At 57.6% G+C, this 19,407-nt stretch overlaps 2 protein-coding genes across 5 annotated transcripts; both read left to right on the forward strand.

Moving 5' to 3' along the window:
* The first annotated feature begins 463 nt into the window (after positions 1-463).
* Positions 464-11,434, forward strand: NEK8 (NIMA related kinase 8). Of its 4 annotated transcripts, none has more exons than XM_047759032.1 (16): positions 464-751; positions 2,032-2,162; positions 4,888-5,093; positions 5,313-5,545; positions 5,781-5,912; positions 6,419-6,627; positions 6,785-6,864; positions 6,939-7,120; positions 7,226-7,376; positions 7,798-7,874; positions 8,212-8,329; positions 9,196-9,346; positions 9,578-9,741; positions 9,845-10,003; positions 10,153-10,311; positions 10,681-11,434. In XM_047759032.1, exons 2-16 carry the CDS (start codon positions 2,116-2,118, stop codon positions 10,707-10,709), a joined length of 2,097 nt encoding a protein of 698 aa, XP_047614988.1. In that variant the 5' UTR covers positions 464-751; positions 2,032-2,115; the 3' UTR covers positions 10,710-11,434. The 4 variants fall into 4 exon arrangements, with proteins under 4 accessions (XP_047614988.1, XP_047614987.1, XP_047614989.1 ...); XM_047759031.1 differs by having other exon boundaries at positions 465-751; positions 2,027-2,162; XM_047759033.1 differs by lacking the exon at positions 2,032-2,162 and having other exon boundaries at positions 466-751.
* Positions 11,435-12,011: 577 nt separating this feature from the next.
* TRAF4 (TNF receptor associated factor 4) lies at positions 12,012-17,992 on the forward strand. Its single transcript, XM_047759036.1, has 7 exons — positions 12,012-12,249; positions 15,171-15,222; positions 15,781-15,885; positions 15,962-16,123; positions 16,216-16,377; positions 16,464-16,619; positions 16,874-17,992. The coding sequence occupies exons 1-7, from the start codon at positions 12,107-12,109 to the stop codon at positions 17,504-17,506; spliced, it is 1,413 nt and encodes a 470-aa protein (XP_047614992.1). The 5' UTR covers positions 12,012-12,106; the 3' UTR covers positions 17,507-17,992.
* The last annotated feature ends 1,415 nt before the right edge of the window (positions 17,993-19,407 follow it).

The raw sequence follows: 19,407 nt of genomic DNA on the forward strand, positions 1-19,407 counted from the left end.
CCGGCGCCTCCGCAGCGCGGAGGGCGAGAGCCCCATTTCCCCTCAGGCCCCGCCAGGCTCCCGCGGACGTTGGGCAAAAGAGGCTGTCCTGGGGCCGCCACCGCCAAGCCACCCCTCGCTGGCGCCTCCCGACTGCCGACGGAGTCCCGCTTCGCTCGCCTGGCCTCGTTAACCCAAATCCCCTGGGGTCCCAGCTCCCCTGCCTGGGCGGGCCCTGAGAGAACTCTCTCCTCCCTTACCTCCTTTACCGGCAAAGCTGGGCGGGACCCGTCACGCACCCACGTCTTTTAAATCCCTAAACCTGGGGACCAGCCGGTGCCCCGTGTCCGACGATGATCTCTCAGACCGTATTTTTCCGCTAGCATCTTCAGGCCAGAGTCGAACACGTTTACCTGCCTCTACCTCACCCCGCCCAAGTCACTGCCTAGAATCTGTCGACTAACCTATCACCACCCCTCCTCCCAGCCGGCTCTTGGGCTCCTGGGGCCGCGCGGCAGTCACAGTCCTCCCTCAGGCAGTCCCAGCTCTCTTCTCCCCGCTTCCTGGAGGCCGGAGCGGGGAAGACGGCCGATGTGCCCAGGCCACCAGGGTGACCCTCACTTTGCCGGCCCGTGGCCTGGAGCAGTTGCAACTCACGACCGCTAGGTGACAGCCTGTCCTCACGCGGCGTGGGATCCCCTCCCGGCGTACAAGGAAGGAGGTGGTGTTTTTGCCCAAGAGTTAACCAGACTCAGCGAACGAAAGGGCGGAGGTAAAAGAGAAGGGAGTAGTTGGAGCGGGGGGGTGGGGGGCTGCTCTGAGAGGGAGGGAAAACCAGAAGCCTGAGGCGCCAAGAGGTTTGGGTGTTTGCTCTGCCTCCCCTGATGGCTCCAAGGTTACACATTAACCTCTCTGGGGCTCCGGGTCAACCAAGGCCTGATCAGTTTCTAGGTGAGAACACGGAGTGTCCCAGCTGAGTGGCTTTCCCCCTTGCCCTCCTCTGCTCACAGGGCAGCTTTGTCCGCCGGGCACCCTGGCCTGAGCCAGCTACCAACAGGCCCTCATGGGGCCTTTCCAGTGGTCATTCCACGTAGGTAGTTTTGGGTACCCTTTCAAGGGCCAGGGTGGGAACAGAAGATAAACACCCCTTTCCTCACGTTCCTCACCCACTCAGAAATAGGGACGCTATCCCTTAGCTAATCATCGTCCTTCCTGCTACCTTAACTGAGATTTTATAGAGGTCATGAAGGGCAGAAGGCGGTGGGTAGACACTTGGAATTAAACTCACTTCCGGCCAAGATCTTAGACTATTGTACTACTAACCAGCCCCCCACCTCTGGGCAGAAGATTTGAACCCATATCAGCCGAACGATTCTTTCCTCCTCTCCCGCCTGGATGCCTTCAGGTGGTAGTCCCGTTCCCTCCCATTTTCCCCCAAGGAAGTTCTCCCTAGTTGAGTATTGAAGGCAGATTTCCCTGCGGCAGCGGCAGCGCTGTGTGTGTGCGCGTTGGGGAGTTGGTGTTGACAAGCGCAGGGCTCAGTCTTGACAGCAGTGTCACCTTCTGCCTAGTCGAATCAACTTGCATAGCTCGGGATTTCCCCGGTTCCTCCCTAGGCAAACACGAAACTAACCCTGCACCCTGCCCCACAGACCGAGAGCGCTGACTCTCTCGGTTCAATTTTGGTAGTGTTTATCGTTTGCACGCCAGTGAGAATCTGCCCTATCCTTCGAAACAGAGTCACTAGTTTGCAAATAGGGATGCAGAGAGAGATCGGTCCTCGCCTCCAACCCTCATTTCGGCGTGCGCAGGGAACCCCTCCAGTCTAAGAAAGCTTTGCGAGGGCGAGATGCGTATGTGGGAGGTGGCTGGTGCTGTGTTGGCCTTTGCGGGGCGTGCCCCCCAAAATAGCGTATTACTCCATTCCTTGGACCTTGGAAGGGCGACTGCGGATCCGGGCTACAAGAACCCTGCAAAACAGCCAAAGCAGATGAGAGGCTGAACCAACACCCAACTCCCCCGGCTCCGCCCCGTAATTATCTTGCAGAGCAGGAGGCGTGGCTCTAGAGAAGGCGGGTTCGCGCAAGCGCCGCGCCTGGGCTTGAGGATTCCGGAAATGTGACTCTGAAAAATGAGATGGAGAAGTACGAGCGGATCCGAGTGGTGGGGAGAGGTGCCTTCGGGTGAGCCAGGGCTCTGGGGGAGGAAATTGCTACGGGAGAGGGAAAATAAGCCCCGCGAAATCGCTAAGCGCGAAATCGTTGCCTGCTCAGCCCCGCCCCGAAGTGTTAGCGCCCACTACGAGAAGCCCCGCCCAGGCTTCCGGTCCCGGTCCCGGATGGGAAACTCCGCCTCCAAGGAGGTCACGCCCCTGGCTCTTCTCTGCGCCCCCGCAGAGTTCTGTTGCTCTATCCTGATTCATTCATTCGACAAATATTGAGCGGCAACTATACACATCAGGATCTTGGTGCTGTGCACACAGCTAAGCCCAAAAGAGGCGTGGTCTTTTCCCTCTCCGAGCTTACAGACTAACGGAAAATTAGAAAATAAACAGGACATTGTTAAAGCAGTGATCAACAAACTGCCTGTGAGAATAGAGTACACCACCAGGGAGTATTCCTTTGGGGTGGTGAAAGAAAATTTCTCGGATAGTTGAGATTTAATGCCAAGACTTGAGGAATGAGGACCAGAAGTCGGAAGAAGGTAGAGTTTCTCAAGCAGAGGAACCAGTTTATGCAAAGGTCCTCACGTGGGAATGAATTCAGAGTATTCAAGGAACTGAGAAAAAGACTAATGTAGTTGGAATGTAGTGAGCAAGGTAAAGATGGAATAAAATGTTATTGTCACAGAGGGCGGAAACCAGATTATGGCTGCTGTAGGCTGAGATTAAGAAGTTGAATATATTTGCAGTGTAAAGGAAAGAGGTTTAAGCAAAGGAATGGTCTTGATATACTTTGCATTTTAAAAAACGTCACTCTGGAAGTTCCCGTCTTGGCTCAGCGGTTAGCAAACCCGACTCGCATCCATGAGGACATGGGTTCCATCCCTGGCCTCACTCACTGGGTTAAGGATCCCGTGTTGCCATGAGCTATGGTGTAGGTTGCAGATATAGCTCAGATCCCACTTTGCTGTGGTGGTGGTGTAGGCTGGGGGCTAGGCTGGGGGCTACAGCTCCGATTGGACCACTAGCCTGGGAATTGCCACATGCCTCGGGTGTGGCCCTAAAAAGACAAAAATTTTTTAAAAATTTAAAATTAAAAAAATATGTCACTCCAGCTGCTGTGTGGAATTTAAATTTGAGGGTGAAAAGAGTGAAAAGGACCATTCAGAAGTCTAGTGCAGTATTTTAGGCAAGAAATGATGATTTGGCCAAGAGTATATAGCAGAAGGTACAGAGAAAAATGAATAAGTACACAGTGTTTTGGAGGTAGAAAAGGATTTACTGATGTGTTAGTGTCAGATGGAGGAAAGATTCTGGCATGATTTTTAGGTGTTTGACTTTAATAACAAGGGATGGTGGTGTCATTGACTGAGATGGAAGAAACTGAGGAAAGAAAGGCTTTGAGGGCAGAAATCAAGAGTTTTGTTTCGAGGAGTTCCTGTCATGGCTCAGTGGAAATTAATCTGACTAATATCCATGAGGATGCAGGTTCAATCCCTGGCATCGCTCAGTGGGTTAAGGATCCAGCATTTCATTGAGTTGTGGTGTAGGTCACAGACACGGCACGGTCTGGCATTGCTGTGGCTGTGGCATGGGCCGGCAGTGACAACTCCGATTTGACCCCTAGCCTGGGAACCTCCATATGCCACAGGTGCAGCCCTAAAAAGACAAAAAAAGAAAAAAGAGTTTTGTCTTGAATTACTTAAAATTTAGGATGCTTGTTAGCCACTTAGGTAGAGATGCAAAGCAGGTAGTTGAATATGTAAGTCTGAGGCTCAGAGGAGAGGTCTGAGCTGGAGAGAATACATTTGATACTTAGATGATCATCATTCAGCAGACACTTAGAGCTCCTGCTCAGCGCTCAGGTATGCACTAGACTATGCACGGGAGTTGTAGTGGTGAAGGAGAAAGAACAAAACCCTGTTTTTATGGACAGTGACAACAGAGTGGGGAGAAGGTAATAAATAAAAAGAATGATTCCTACTCGTTGAGGGTTTTTTGTGCTTGTTTTTTTGTTTTTTGTTTTTCCTTTTTCAGCCATACCCACAGCATATGGAAGGTCCCAGGCCAGGGAACTCTTCTCATTGTGGGTTTTTTTTTTTTGTCTTTTTGTCTTTTTGCCTTTTCTAGGGCTGCTCCTGTGGCATGTGGATGTTCCCAGGCTAGGGTTCTAAACAGCCACCGGCCTACGCCAGAGCCACAGCAATGCGGGATCTGAGATGCGTCTGTGACCTACACCACAGCTCACAGCAACGCCAGATCCTTAACCACTAAGCCATGATGGGAACTCCTCACTGTGTGTCTTTGATGTGTCAGGCACCGTGTTAAGTGTAGTACATGCATTTTGTCATTTGATCCTCTCAACAACCTTGTGAGATCAGTTTTATTTTCCAGATCCTGATGTCACAGAATTTAAGACCAGATAACTAGTTAAGAGGAGGAGTCAGGATTTGAACTCAGGCAATTAACTCCAGAGTCTGAGGAAACTTACAGAGACCAAGACTAATTTGTCTCATTGTGCCTTGGTGGAACTGAGTCCCAGATAAGTTAAATGACTTGCCCAAGGTCTGGCATAGTTTGTGGTCAGTTCCCATTACTACACTGCATATTCTCTGCACTTGCTTAAATGACCTCTTACTCTAGGCGCCCATTCCCCATCCTAAGGAACACCCAGTCACCAGGTCTGCCCTGCCTGATATGTGGCTGGAGGCTCAGCTGGTACCCACTCCTGTGCTCTGTGTCCCCAGGATTGTTCATCTGTGCCTGCGCAAGGCTGACCAGAAGCTGGTGATCATCAAGCAGATCCCGGTGGAGCAGATGACCAAGGAAGAGCGGCAGGCAGCCCAGAATGAGTGCCAGGTCCTCAAGCTGCTCAACCACCCCAATGTCATTGAGTACTATGAGAACTTCCTGGAGGACAAGGCCCTCATGATCGCCATGGAATATGCACCAGGTGGGCCAGCCTCCTTGCACTGGCTTGGCTCCAGAGGCCTCTTACCTCTGGGACAGGCAGGCACACAGATGGCTTCCCTCCTTGGAACGGGCTTGACTGAGGGTCAGAGGTATAGGGTTGTGACCCCAGTTGTGTGACACCGGCAGGTCCTTAGTTTCATAAAAGGACAGTCACAGGCAGGGAAAAGCCTGGACCTTGACTAGTCCCTTGCGGCTGCAGGCGGCACGCTGGCTGAGTTCATCCAGAAGCGCTGCAACTCCCTGCTGGAGGAGGAGACCATCCTGCACTTCTTTGTGCAGATCCTGCTGGCGCTGCATCACGTGCACACGCACCTCATCCTGCACCGGGACCTCAAGACCCAAAACATCCTTCTAGACAAACACCGCATGGTCGTCAAGATCGGTGACTTTGGCATCTCCAAGATCCTTAGCAGCAAGAGCAAGGCCTACACGGTGCCTGGGCACAGAGGGGACCTCGAGGGTGCTGGAGGTCTTGTGGGCCAAGGCCCGCTCTGCATTCCTGCCCCCACCCCACCCGCCCAAGACCTTGACCCCTCAGTCCCAGGCTGGGTGGTCCTACCAGTGGAAGAACTTCTGCCTGCTTTGAGGAGAAGCTGTCTCTCAGTGGACTTTTGCAGAGCCTTGGTCCATCCACCCCAGGGCTGTAATATCAGCTTCCCTCCTGCAGGTGGTGGGTACTCCATGCTACATCTCCCCCGAACTGTGTGAGGGCAAGCCCTACAACCAGAAGAGTGACATCTGGGCCCTGGGCTGTGTCCTCTATGAGCTGGCCAGCCTCAAGAGGGCCTTCGAGGCTGCGGTGAGTAAGCCCCTGCCCGGCCAAGGGGCCAGCTGGGAAATCCCTGCTTCTGTCTCCTTTTTCCTGAGGTCCTTGGCTCCAACCACTTCTGTGTGTTTCTTCTCTTGTGCCTCAGTTTTATCTCTCTTATCAGGCTGGTGGAGTACCCTGGGCCAGGGCCGCAGCTTCCCTCAGACTACGGGCAGGGCTTGGGTGCCCCCATTAAACTGAGGGCTCCTGACCACAGGGCTCTCCCATCTGATTAGGGACCTTCCCATGGGGAAGACTTGAGTTTTCCCAATAACCTGGGGTTTCTGAAGACCTGGCTGCAGTTCCCCTATCAGAGGTTCTTGAAAGCAGGGCTTGGTTCCCCTGTCATCCTGGGAGTCCCCTCACCAGAAGGAAGACTTCTGAGGGCAGGCCTGTGACCCCCTCACCAGGCCAGAGGCTGCGGCTGGAGCTGGGCTGCTGCTGTTTAGGAGCCTCACCTGAGGTTCTGGCCAACCCCACACTTGGTACCTTCACAGAACCTGCCAGCGCTGGTGCTGAAGATCATGAGTGGCACCTTTGCGCCCATCTCCGACCGGTACAGCCCTGAGCTGCGCCAGCTGGTTCTCAGTCTGCTCAGCCTGGAGCCCGCGCAGCGGCCGCCGCTCAGCCACATCATGGCACAGCCCCTCTGCATCCGCGCGCTGCTCAACCTCCACACGGACCTGGGCAGCGTCCGCATGCGCAGGCCGGTGCAGGGAGTGGGGCGGGGGCCCTGGGTAGCAGTGGGGGGACCCAGTGGGAGCACAGGAGGCCTGGCGCGTAGGGGTGCTTGGGACAAATCCTCCCTTCCTGCGTGTGGCAAGGGTCCTGGTCCTGAGGCCCCCGCCCCAACTACCCCACAGGGCAGAGAAGTCCGCGGCCGCCGGGCCACCCCTGGTCCCGGGCAGCACCGGGAGCAGGACCAGTAGCGCCCGTTGCAGAGGTAAGTTGGAGGGACCGCCGGGGTCCGCGCAGCACTCGCACCAGCTTAATAGGCCTGATGAGCTGTCCCCTCAGGCGTCCCCCGGGGACCTGCGCGGCCAGCCATTCCTCCGCCGCTGTCATCTGTGTACACGTGGGGCGGCGGGCTCAGCGCGCCACTTCGGCTGCCAATGCTCAACACGGAGGTGGTCCAGGTGGCAGCCGGGCGCACCCAGAAGGCCGGCGTCACGCGCTCCGGGCGCCTCATCCTATGGGAGGTGAGGGGGCTGGGGTGGGCCTGAACCGAGCGGGGCACCAGGGTCTGCCCCGAGCGCTCAGGCCCCACCCATGCCCCACCCGCTCCCTCCCCTGTCTCCTCGCAGGCTCCGCCCCTAGGCGCCGGAGGGGGCGCCCTCCTCCCAGGGGCGATAGAGCAGCCCCAGCCCCAGTTCGTCTCCCGTTTCCTGGAGGGCCAGTCAGGTGTGACTATCAAGCACGTGGCCTGTGGGGACCTCTTCACGGCCTGCCTGACTGGTGAGCTGGTCAGGAGACTACCCTCTGGGGACTGGGCTATAAGTAGGCCCCCTAGAGCCGCTTCCTTCATTGCCTGTCCTGTGCAAACTGCTCACTTAATAATGCCTCTATCTTCCAGGGGGCTTTACTTCCACAATCTCCTTTACCTTCACAGCAGGCCTAGCAAGGCATTCCCCCCCACTTGGTGATAGTTGTATCACCCCCATTTGACAGACCTAGAAACTAAGGCTCAGAGGCTCTCACATGCCCAAAGTCTCACACTTGGGAAAAAAGACCCCAGTTCTTTTTCTCCCTCAATTCCATTCTTCCAGCCCCAGCCTCCAGCTAACTTTTTCTTGCTCCTCCAGTCCAAGGAGAGCACTGGTCTGGAAAAGCCGCCTAACCTCCCTCCTTTCCGTCTCTTCATTGCCCTCCTCCCCAGACCGAGGCATCATCATGACTTTTGGCAGCGGCAGCAATGGGTGCCTAGGCCATGGCAGCCTCAATGACATCAGCCAGGTGCGTTTGGGGTGTACCCTGAGAAGGAGGAAGTGGGGAGATGGCAAGGAGCCCACATTTGAGAGCTGACACCCACATTAGAGGCAGGGGAATCCCAGCAGCCACAGGTCCCTCCAGCTCACAAGGCTGCACCTGTTATGCACAGCATCTGGGGAAGTACAGAAAGACCAGCCTTCCCCAGTGGTTTCCCTGTGTGTGTCCCTTTGTGCAGGGGGGGAATTAAAGAGACAGCCACCTCAGGAGAATTTGTAGCCTCCAACGACAGGGGATGCCAAGGCCAGGTGGCTGGTTCAGGGCCCTTGCCCACAGTCTGCCCTTGCTTCTTTTCTGTCTCTAGCCTACCATTGTGGAGGCCCTGCTGGGCTACGAGATGGTGCAGGTGGCCTGTGGGGCCTCTCATGTTCTGGCCTTGTCCACTGAGCGAGAACTATTTGCTTGGGGCCGTGGGGATGGTGGTAAGCTTGCACTCTGTCCCAGCCTCTGGAACCCTTTGAAATGATTTGTTCCCCTTCATAGCCATCTTCTATCCCATGGCCTATTCTCTGCTCCTTTTTCTTTCTCTGATTTCTGTTGATTTATTCACTCAAAAAGCCTTTATTGCACACTCACCATGTGCCTACCTCATGCTGAGTGCTGAGACAAGATAAACAAGGTGTTCAGGATGTAATGAGATTTCATTGATTCAGCAATATTTGTTGTATAGAGATGACTTAGATGGGGTTCCTGTCCTCCTGGAGGACTTTTTAGGTGGGGAAGTGGTGACGGCCCCAGCATGATAAAGGACAGACAGTATCAGGGCTGCATTCAAGGTCCACAGGAGTAGGAGCCGAAGAAAATGCAAGGGACTCCACCTGGAGGAGACAGACCTGGGATCTGATTAGGGCCTTAAAGGAGGAGTAGGATTTTGACCCACGGAGGGGCCAAGGATGGGCATTTCTGTCTGAGGAACAACCTTCACTCATGCTGTTACCTCCTCTCCGTGGGTCCTCTTTATCCTGGCATCAGCAACCCTAAAGCGAAAACTAGGAGTTCTTGTTGTGGCTCAGTGAGTTAAGAACCCGATTAGTATCCATGAGGATGGGGGTTCGATCCCTGGCCTCGCTCAGTTGGTTAAGGATCTGGTGTTGCCACAAGTTGCGGTGGAGGTCACAGATGCGGCTTGGATCTTGTGTTGCTGTGGTTGTGGTGTAGGCTGGCAGCTAAATTTTCCATTTGACCCCTAGCCTGGGGATTTGCATATGCCCAAGGTGCAACCCTAAAAAAAAAAAAAAAAAAAAAAAAGAAAAGTGCAATCTAGCCCCGTTCTGGTTTCTCCTTGTAGGCCGCCTGGGACTAGGCACCAGGGAGTCCCACTGTTGCCCCCAGCTGGTACCCATGCCCCCAGGACAGGAAGCCCAGCGGGTTGTATGTGGCATTGATTCCTCCATGATCCTCACTGTGCCTGGCCAAGCCCTGGCCTGTGGGAGCAACAGGTAAATAGGCGCACTAGGACTGGCCTGTTCCCTGCCCTCCCTGGCTGCCCGTGCTCCGCCTGTCATCGCCCGTCTCCCACCAGGGATGAGAACTGAGGGCGGCTTCCAGATGCTGCGGGTTCGACCCAGGGTGGGGTCTGTCTGCTGGTATACCAGTTCCTGCCCAGAGAGGTGGGGGAGGACAGTCTATAAACTCTGTCCGTTGGACTTGATGTCTGGCTCTGCCCTCAGGTTCAACAAGCTGGGTCTGGACCCCCTTTCTCTGGGGGAAGAGCCTGCCCCACACCAACAAGTGGAGGAGGCCCTGACCTTCACACCACTAGGTTCTGCACCCCTGGACCAGGAACCCCTGCTGAGCGTGGACCTGGGCACTGCTCATTCAGCTGCTGTAACTGGTGAGGAGGACCTGGGCACAGGAGGCCAAACGTGGACCCTCCTGGCCTCCTTGACCCCCAGTTGAAGCACCCTTTTCTTCCTCTCCTCTTTCCTCCCCAACAGCCTCGGGCGACTGCTACACTTTTGGCAGCAATCAGCATGGGCAGTTGGGTACCAACGCTCGCAGGGTCAGCCGAGCACCTTGTCAAGTCCAAGGCCTCCAGGGCATCAAGATATCGACAGTGGCTTGTGGGGATGCCTTCACTGTAGCCATCGGGGCAGGTGATTCATGGGCACTGTGGGGGCAGATGGGGCGTGGGCAGCGCCACGGGCAATGCAGGGTTATGCTCAGCCTCACACTGGGGCCAGTATGGCATTCTAGGATGATAGCTGCTAAGCCATGTCCTTCTCCCACTTCTCTCCTTTTGCAGAAGGTGAAGTGTTCTCCTGGGGCAAAGGGGCCCGAGGTCGACTGGGAAGAAAGGATGAGGATGCTGGACTCCCTAGGCCAGTGCAGCTGGATGAGACACACCCGTATACAGTGACTTCTGTGTCCTGCTGCCATGGAAACACTCTCCTGGCTGTTCGTCGTGAGTTCAGACTTCACCCTCATGGGCATAAAGGTTAACCTAGCTGGCCCCTGCCCACACCCCCATCCCTACTGGTCACAGCCCAAATTACTGAAAGCATCTTCAGCCCTCAGATAAGTGAAAGCAGAAGCTGCAGGGCAAAAGCGAGCCTCTGGGGTGGACAAGGATAGGTGCTTCTTGGGCCTCATTGAAGGGTTGCCTCCACTGCTCCCCAGGGCCCAAAGGCAGTCTTTCTCCTCCAACCCTCAAGTCCAGTTTAGTCTGAACCTCTCTGGCAGGCCCAGAGTGGGTGGGAGTAGAGGTGGTTGAGGCTTGCTGGAGGCACTGCCCTCGGGGAGGCTGCAGTGATTTCTCTTTTGTTCTCTGCAGCGGTGACAGATGAGCCAGTCCCCCCTTAAGGCACCTGGATCCTCCTCTGGACACCCTGATATTGCTTCTCTTCTGAATGTTCTTGAAAAATGCAGGTGCCTCAGGCATGACCAGCCCCCTGGATCGTGTCATCAGTGGGGTATAAGAACAAGTTAAGTCCCTGCTCTGCTTCTGGCCCTGGATATGTAAAACTCAACCCACCCTATTCCCCCAGCATCCCTCTTTCCCCTCCCCAGCCCTCCTTTCTTCTATTTAGTCAGTAACTGGAGGGTCCAGCCTGGCTAGAGTTGGAGACCAGACCTAACCTTTGGAAGCATGGTGGTCTCTAGACCCTCTGCAGAAAAAGGCTGGAGGTGGCTGTGGCTCCATCCAGAACCTGCCCCTTCCCCCAGCCCAGTTAGGAAGTAAGCCCCTGGTGTCTACTGGGACGGGCCAGCTCCGTGCTTTGGAGTAGGGCAGGCGGCTGAGGCCTGCCTGGACTGGTCATTCCAGGGGCCTGGCCCCCGCATTGCTTGGGGCAGGGAGTCCCAGGAGTGCTGCCACCGGCCCCCACTCCCCTATCCTGAGGCAGGGAATTGCACAATTTCTGAGCGCCTCCCTTCCCAGAGGGAGTGCATGGGCTGCAGTGTACTGCAGAGGGGGATCTCTCACCCATGCCATTCCCCCAAAGCAGGTTGGGAGAAAGGGTAACTGGCTGGACCAGACTAGCTTCCCAAATGTCTGGGAAGTAGTGCCAATAAAAAAATCAGCTGCCTGCCTAGAGTGTGGTCTCTTTAGGGGTGGGGGTGGCGGCCACCCCAGGGCTGGGCTGGGCCTGATCTGGGCTGCAGAGCCACAGTCGATGGAGGAATGTGGGCGCAGCCTGAGGCTGGGGCGAAGGTTCTGGCCCTGCGCCCAACCTGGCCTCTCCGCCCAGCTAGGCTCCCCGGATCTGGTTGCCAGGCTTCGGCTGCCTAGCACCTGGAAGCTGGAGCCCTGGGCCCCTAGGCGACACGTGGCCCCCGAGACCAAGCTGTGGACTCCGGAGAAGAGAATCTTTGCGGCGCGGCCCGGACTCATCCCCCGGGGCCCTCCGCCCCATGCAGTGTCTGGGGAGAAGCGGCCCCAGCTCTGGGGAGAAGCGGCGCGTCGATCACTCTTCCCGAGGGGAAAGAGGAGCCCGGGCTTCGCGGAGGGGGCGAGCCTGGCAGAGAGCCTAACCCGAAACCGCCCGCTGGTCGGGGGGGTGGGAAGCCCGGCGGGGCGGGCGCTAGGACCGCGCGGCGGCGGCCCCGCCCCCTCTTCCGGCGGGCGGGCTCAAGGGCTGGGCGCAGGCCGCGGCCGCGGCCGCCAGTTCGCCCCGCTCGGAGCCGGGAGCGCGGCCGGAGCGAGGCGCGGGCTGTGGGGCTGCCGCGTGCCCGGCCCCGCTGACCCGTGCCCGCCCGCCATGCCCGGCTTCGACTACAAGTTTCTGGAGAAGCCCAAGCGGCGGCTGCTGTGCCCGCTGTGCGGGAAGCCCATGCGCGAGCCTGTGCAGGTTTCTACCTGCGGCCACCGCTTCTGCGACACCTGCCTACAGGAGTTCCTCAGGTGCGGCCCGGGGGGGAGCGCGGGGAGGCAGGGGGTGGGGTGGACGCCTCCGGGGGAGGGCCCAGGCCCGAGGCCCGCCAGGCCTTTGTCTGCGCCGCGGCCCCATGACCTCAGGGGTGCCCACCGTGACGTCATGGGGCTGCGGTGACGTCAGGCCCGAGGGAGGCCCCCACGCACTAATCCGTAGGGCCTTGCGTGCCGCTGGAACCTGCGCCAGGTGGCAGGAATTCCGGGCCTGCCCACCAGGTGGAGGTGGGAAAGGACGCCCTTCCCGACCGTGGCCGGCCCTTCCCCCTCACCTGAGAGCCCGAGCGGCCTCAGCCTTGAACTTTGATTCCTTCTGGGAAGAGGACAAAACCCTCTGTCCCGCGCGGCACCTTAAGACCCCCGGAGTTTTCACCCGTGTAAACTCTTCAGGCTTTTCAGACGCCCCGAGATGGGCGGCTAGTCTCCCATTTCCCAGATGAGGAAACGAGGTTCGAATTCAAAGAAAGGCTGCGCTTTGCCGGTGGCCACACGATTACCTCAAGGCTTAATTGGGGTTTCAGCCCGGCCTGCCTGTGGTCGCACGATGGAGGGAGATCTGCGACGCTCCCGATCTCCCCTGAAGCACGAACCCTTTGGGGGGCCCTCCCTGCCGCTGGGGGTCTTGAGTACCGCAGGTGGTCTAGAAATTGTTAGGGAGGGGGTCGCGCCCCCGGGGAATGACTGAACCCCGCCCCGCCCCGCCCTCTCCCGACCCAGGTCATCCCTCGGCCCCCGGGCATCCGTTGAGCTCTGGGCGCCCTGCGGTGTCTTGCCTCTCCTGCCCACGCTGGGACCCCTGCTCAGCCCTGGGTGCGGGGCGACAAGAAGAGGGAGCTCCGTGCGCCGAGAGCGCGGGGGAGGCTGGGTCCGCCCCGAGCGTGTGTCGGGAGGCTGTTGGCTGAGGGTTCGCGGGGCGCAGACCGGAGAGCACCTCTGGGGCTCCTGCCCTCAGTGCTCCGTCCTCCGCAGCCCCTAGGCTGGCGGAAATCTCAGCAGGCCCTTTGTTTTCTGTTCCCCGCAGCCCGGGCCGGCCCTGCCCTCACATATGCTCCTGCACGAGCTGCCGTGCCGCCCCCTCCCCCTTTTCCCTCCCCTCCCCCTCCCGTGTACACACGCTCCCCCACCGACACACAGTCCCATTGTCTTCTCGCTGCCCTTCCCCGGCCCTCTGGTTTCCAGATGAGGCCAGCTGAGCCTCCCTCCGCTCATCAGCTGACCCACCCTGGCTGCCTCGGGGAAGGCACGGGGGAGGGGGCTGTCAGGCCCGGTTCCCCCGTCGGCCCCTCCCGCCGCTCTGCCCCTCCCCCTCCCGGAAATCCCCTCTTCCTCTCCCCCCGCCCCCGCCCCCCATCCTGTCTGCTCCCCTGGGCCGGGGCCTCCGCCGCCGCCCCGCCGCCCGGCCTGGAGTGGTCTCTGCCCCTGCCTTCCCCCCCTCCGCTGAGGCCCGGGAGGGAGGAGGAGGTGGTGGGGAGAGGCGCAGCCCCTCCCCACCCCTTCCATCCAACCAGCTAGGGTGTCCCTAGCCCTGGGGGAACCTTTGTCCTGGCTGGGCCCCAAGCTGCCCAGGCTAATCTTCTGCCTGAAGCCTGGGGACTTGCCTCAGTCCTCTCCCTAACTCCAGAACCACCAACTCAGCACATTCCTGAAGCTGCTAAGCAGACCCCACTCCCCTATGGCCCATTCCTCTTTCCCCACTCCTGCCAGGGCTATTAGTCAGGTTGGTCCAAGACGGCTGGTTGTCCTGTGGGCACAGGCACACCTCCTCAGTGCCTGGGCATGTATTATTCTTGGCATTGCAGCATGGCCAGTAGTAGTCTCCAGGACGGGGGTGTGGAGGGGTGCTAGAAATCCTTTGACTATCTGGGGCATGGACTGCAAAGCACCGAGGACAGGGCTGCCATGTAGCCTCTGCTTCCGCCTTGGTCCTTGCCTCCCTCCCAGCTACCTGACTCAGACGTGTCAGAAATGCCATGCCTGAGGGCCTTCAGTCCTGCTGGGGGAGTGCTTGCCCTGTCTAGGCCATGCCAGGCATGTATGACTGGTCCCAGCCAGGGTCAGCAAGGCCATGATGGGCAGAAGGAGGCACGCCTGAGTGTTGACAGCCTGGGGTGGGATTGGTGGAGGAGAGGGAAGGCAGTGGACAGAGTCAGCAGGCTTCAGATGCTTGCTCTGCGGTGCCCAGATTCTTGGCTGTGCTCACCTCACACTTTGCCTTGGACAAGCCTCTCTTCTAGATACAGAGTGGTAGAAACTCTCTGAGCTGTGGAATCAGACACATCCAGTTCACCTGTGAGCCTTAGTTCTTTCACCTGCAAAATGGGGGCATTGAGCCTCTCCTCCGAGGCAGGTGGTGAGAACTGGGTGGGAGTGTAAACACAGTGCCTTTACTCCTCTTTGCTTTAGGAGACACACCCTCTCAGAAAGAGGGAAGGGTTGGGTGAATGAGGCCCCAAGCTAACCTTTGCCCTGGGTTCTTGGCTGGGCACCCTTACGGGGGGCTGGGCAGCCCTGGCACTTTATTTCTGCCCATCCCTGTTCAATCCCACACCCCCCCAACAGCTTTCAGCCAAGCCAATGAAAATTAACCTGGGGGAGGGGGGTGGCCGGGCAGCCTGTTGCTTCCCCGGTCCAGCTGCCATCCTGGGGGGAGGAGTGCCAGCTGCCACCTGTTGGCTAAATTCTGTCTGAGGCAGCTGAGCTCAGATCTCCCCTCCCCAGGACAAGAGCTGGGATCTTCTGGGGGTCCTGGAGAAGTGGGTACCCTCAGGCCTCTACTTGCTCTCAGGTGGGGCTGCCTGGGAACCTGTCTGGTGAGGGATGGAGGCTGCCCTGGTTGAGGGGGTGGGGCCTTCGCACATCATGGAGCCTTGACCCTGTTCCTTCCCCTTTCACAGTGAAGGAGTCTTCAAATGCCCTGAGGACCAACTTCCTTTGGACTATGCCAAGGTGAGTCCACAGTGCCAGGTACAGGCTCTTGCCCTTGCTGGAGGCTGGAGCTGCTGCAGCCAGTGGCTCAGGGCCAATGTCAACCCAGTGCTGCAGAATCGTGCGCCCTTACAGAGGTGGCCTGTTCCCTCCCACCAGGCCAGTTTGCAAATGAGGCCCATGTTTGCCCTGGAGGGCAGGCACAATGCCCAGCCTGTGGGGGTGCACAGAGCTGCTCTGTGCCCACAAGAAGTGTTCCCCTCCCCTTTGGGTGGCCAGCCAGACCTGTGGCTGAGGGCCAGGACCCCTCTACCAGGGAGAAAGAAGCAAAGGGTGTGGGGGCTGCCAGGGACTAAGCAGGCTGCTTGACTGCCACTCCAAAGGGAGTGTCATGTGCCAGCGTGTTGGGGACCCTGGAATCTAGTGTTGGAGCAGATACCACCACTGTGCATTTTATCCCTGAGCACCGAGGGGGGAGTTAGCTCAAGAGAGGCTCTTACCGGCTCTAGCCTATCTGGGGGTGGAGGAGGTGGGAATTGGGCTCTGACCCTGATCAGTTCCCCCCATCCTTGCCCCCAGATCTACCCAGACCCAGAGCTAGAGGTACAGGTCCTGGGCCTGCCTATCCGCTGCATCCACAGCGAGGAGGGCTGCCGCTGGAGTGGGCCACTTCGGCACCTGCAGGTGAGACTCTGGTTGGGGCGGCGCGGTGGGGGGACCCCCCTCCTTTGGCCGGCGCTGACTCAGCCCCGTCCATCAGGGCCACCTGAATACCTGCAGCTTCAATGTGGTTCCCTGCCCCAACCGCTGTCCCACCAAGCTGAGCCGCCGGGATCTGCCCGCACACCTGCAGCACGACTGCCCCAAGCGGCGCCTCAAGTGCGAGTTCTGTGGCTGTGACTTCAGCGGGGAGGCCTTTGAGGTGGGTGGGGCCTGGCTGAGGGTCGGTCGGGGGAGAATGGGTACCTGGTGGCTCAGGGATTCCATAACTCAGCCCCGCTGCCATTTCCACAGAGCCACGAGGGCGTGTGCCCCCAAGAGAGTGTGTACTGTGAGAACAAGTGCGGGGCCCGCATGATGCGGCGGCTGCTGGCCCAGCATGCCACCTCTGAGTGCCCCAAGCGCACCCAGCCTTGCACCTACTGCACCAAGGAGTTCGTCTTTGACACCATCCAGGTGAGGCCCTTCCTGAGCGGGGACCATGGGGCAGGGAGCGGGGAGTCAGGCTACTGACCTCTGCCTCTCTGCCTCTGCGGCCCCAGAGCCACCAGTACCAGTGCCCCAGGCTGCCCGTGCCCTGCCCCAACCAGTGTGGCGTGGGCACTGTGGCCCGGGAGGACCTGCCGGGCCATCTGAAGGACAGCTGCAGCACTGCCCTGGTGCTGTGCCCGTTCAAAGACTCTGGCTGCAAGCACAGGGTGAGTCGCCCCTTCTCCCGTCAGCTCCCTTCTCGGTCCTTGAAGCCTCAGACCTCAGCCCTTAGTGATCCCTGCTCTGCTGCTCTGAAGCCTCCAGTCCTCCCGCTGCTGGCCAGCTCCAGCCTCCTAGTGCCCTCTGCCTTTCTCCTTCAGAGCTAGGTGCCCGCCACTCTGTACCCACTCCTCCCCTCTCCCCTGGACTTGTTCCTACTAACTCTCCTCCCTTCCCCCATGGCCTGGGGCTCTGCCAACAGTGCCCTAAGCTGGCAATGGCACGGCACGTGGAGGAGAGCGTGAAGCCACATCTGGCCATGATGTGCGCCCTGGTGAGCCGGCAGCGGCAGGAGCTGCAGGAGCTGCGGAGAGAGCTGGAGGAGCTGTCGGTGGGCAGTGACGGTGTGCTCATCTGGAAGATTGGCAGTTACGGGCGCCGGCTACAGGAGGCCAAAGCCAAGCCCAACCTCGAGTGCTTCAGCCCCGCCTTCTACACGCATAAGTATGGCTACAAGCTGCAGGTCTCTGCTTTCCTCAACGGCAACGGCAGCGGGGAGGGCACACATCTCTCGCTCTACATTCGCGTGCTGCCAGGTGCCTTTGACAATCTCCTTGAGTGGCCCTTTGCCCGCCGCGTCACCTTCTCCCTGCTGGATCAGAGCGAACCTGGGCTGGCTAAGCCACAGCATGTCACTGAGACCTTTCACCCTGACCCAAACTGGAAGAATTTCCAAAAACCAGGCACTTGGCGGGGCTCCCTGGATGAGAGTTCGCTGGGCTTTGGCTACCCCAAGTTCATCTCCCACCAGGATATCCGCAAGCGAAACTATGTGCGGGATGATGCAGTCTTCATCCGTGCCTCTGTTGAATTGCCCCGAAAGATCCTCAGCTGAGTGCAGACCCAGCTGCAGGAGAAAGGAGGTGGGAAGTGACCATCAGGCACTGGCTGAGGCTGGAGAGGGGGCCGGACCCCCTTACAGCTGTCTCTGCTGCCTAGGTTCTGTTCCCCCTCCCTCCTTCCCCACCACCCTCAGGTGCCTCCTATTGGTGCTTCAGCCCTGGCCTCTGGGGAGAGCAGGTCTTTGGGTCATCAAGGGCTTGGAAACAAGTGATCCCAGGGCCTGTCTCCTGGGCAGGGCAGACATGCCTTGGTGCCGGCCACACTCTACCCAGGACTGAGGTGCCTGCTGGTGCTATGTCCCAAGAGCCATAGGGGGGGAGGGGGATTTGGGAAACTGAGGGGTAGTTAAAGAATCTGTCTTGAGATCTGATTTCCCCTTCCCCCAGCTGTGTCCCCTCTGGTTATTTATTTACTTAGTGCCAGGAGGGCACAGCAGGGGAGCCCTGATTTTTAATAAATCCTGAATTGTATTTATTAACTTGGTTCCAGCCTGACTCATCTGGGTTACTTAGGGTCCTCGAAGGCTGGGCCCAATTGCGAAGTCAAAGCACTGGTCGGAAAGGGGCTGCAGCCCCTCTGGCCTCAAAAGCCATTAGATTGCTGCCCTGTTGGGCCGCCCTCTGCTGGAGGACAGAAGGACTGCACTTGGCTTTGTGTGGACGACATTTGCCTGCTGCTGCCCTCTGGCGGTTAGATGGGGGAGGTGCAGCTCTGGACGTTTTATAAGGTGAGCGTCTCTGATTATATACCCCACCAAAGACTAGTGTGCCTCAGCTGTCCTCAGGTCTTGGACTGATAGTAGCTACCATCTGTTGAGTACTTTTCATGCGATTAAGAACTGCTAAGCACTTTATATGCATTATTTCATTTAATACAACAATCAAGTGAAGTAGCTTTTAATAAAAGGACCTATCTTAGTGGGCTGTAGTGAACACTTAATGAGACAGCACATGGGAATTCCCATCAAGGCTCAGAGGTAATAATCCAACTATATCCATGAGGATGCGGGTTCGATCCCTGGCCTCGCTCAGTGGGTTAAGGATCTGACGTTGCCCTCAGCTGTGGTGTAGGGTGCAGATGTGGCTTGGATCCCGAGTTGCTGTGGCTGTGGCATAGACTGGCAGCTACAGCTCTAATTTGGCCCCTAGCCTGGCAACTTCCATATGCAAAGCGTACAGCCCTAAAAAGACCAAAAAAAAAAAACCATCAAAAAACAAAAAAGCGCATGTTCCTAGCACAAAATAGCCTCTTTTTTTTTTTTTTCTTGTCTTTTTGCCTTTTCTGGGGCTGATCCTGCAGCATGCGGAGATTCCCAGGATAGGGGTCTAATTGGAGGTGTAGCCACGGGCCTATGCCACAGCTACAGCAATGCAGGATCCAAGCCTCGTTTGCAACCTACACCACAGCTCACGGCAACACTGGATCCTAACTCACTGAGCAAGGCCAGGGATCGTACCCACAACCTCATGGTTCCTAGTTGTATTCGTTAACCACTGAGCCACGACAGGAACTCCAAGTCAGCCCTTCTTATCTGCAGGTTCCACATGCTCAATTTCAATCAAAAGTGGTTTGGTAATACGTGGGTAAAGTTGCAAAAAGTTTAAAAAAAGCAAAACTTATTGGCCACTCATGGGCAAATTTGTATACTATTACATTCTGTTGAGTATCATTATGATTTAAAGTATACCAGAGAATGCATGTAGGTTACATGCAAATGCTTTTTTTTTTTTTCTCTTTAGGACCGAACCCATGGCATATGATTTCCAGGCAAAGGGTCGAATCAGAGCTACAGCTGCCAGCCTACATCACAGCCACAGCAAACACCAGATCTGAGCTGTTGCTCTGTGACCTACACCACAGCTCATAGCAATGCCACATTGTTAAGAGCAGGAC

Source organism: Phacochoerus africanus, chromosome 14, assembly GCF_016906955.1.
Source record: "Phacochoerus africanus isolate WHEZ1 chromosome 14, ROS_Pafr_v1, whole genome shotgun sequence".
Lineage (NCBI taxonomy): Eukaryota > Metazoa > Chordata > Mammalia > Artiodactyla > Suidae > Phacochoerus > Phacochoerus africanus.

What these genes read in the sequence shown, in the direction of transcription:
- NEK8 (XM_047759032.1), top strand. Translation starts at nt 2,116, where the DNA reads ATGGAGAAGTACGAGCGGATCCGAGTGGTGGGGAGAGGTGCCTTCGG. An exon ending in CTTCACGGCCTGCCTGACTG is followed by an intron (nt 7,377 to 7,797) that starts GTGAGCTGGTCA and finishes CCTCCTCCCCAG; the next exon opens with ACCGAGGCATCATCATGACT. An exon ending in CACTCTCCTGGCTGTTCGTC is followed by an intron (nt 10,312 to 10,680) that starts GTGAGTTCAGAC and finishes TGTTCTCTGCAG; the next exon opens with CGGTGACAGATGAGCCAGTC.
- TRAF4 (XM_047759036.1), top strand. Translation starts at nt 12,107, where the DNA reads ATGCCCGGCTTCGACTACAAGTTTCTGGAGAAGCCCAAGCGGCGGCTG. An exon ending in TTCCTTTGGACTATGCCAAG is followed by an intron (nt 15,223 to 15,780) that starts GTGAGTCCACAG and finishes CCTTGCCCCCAG; the next exon opens with ATCTACCCAGACCCAGAGCT. An exon ending in GGCCACTTCGGCACCTGCAG is followed by an intron (nt 15,886 to 15,961) that starts GTGAGACTCTGG and finishes CCCGTCCATCAG; the next exon opens with GGCCACCTGAATACCTGCAG.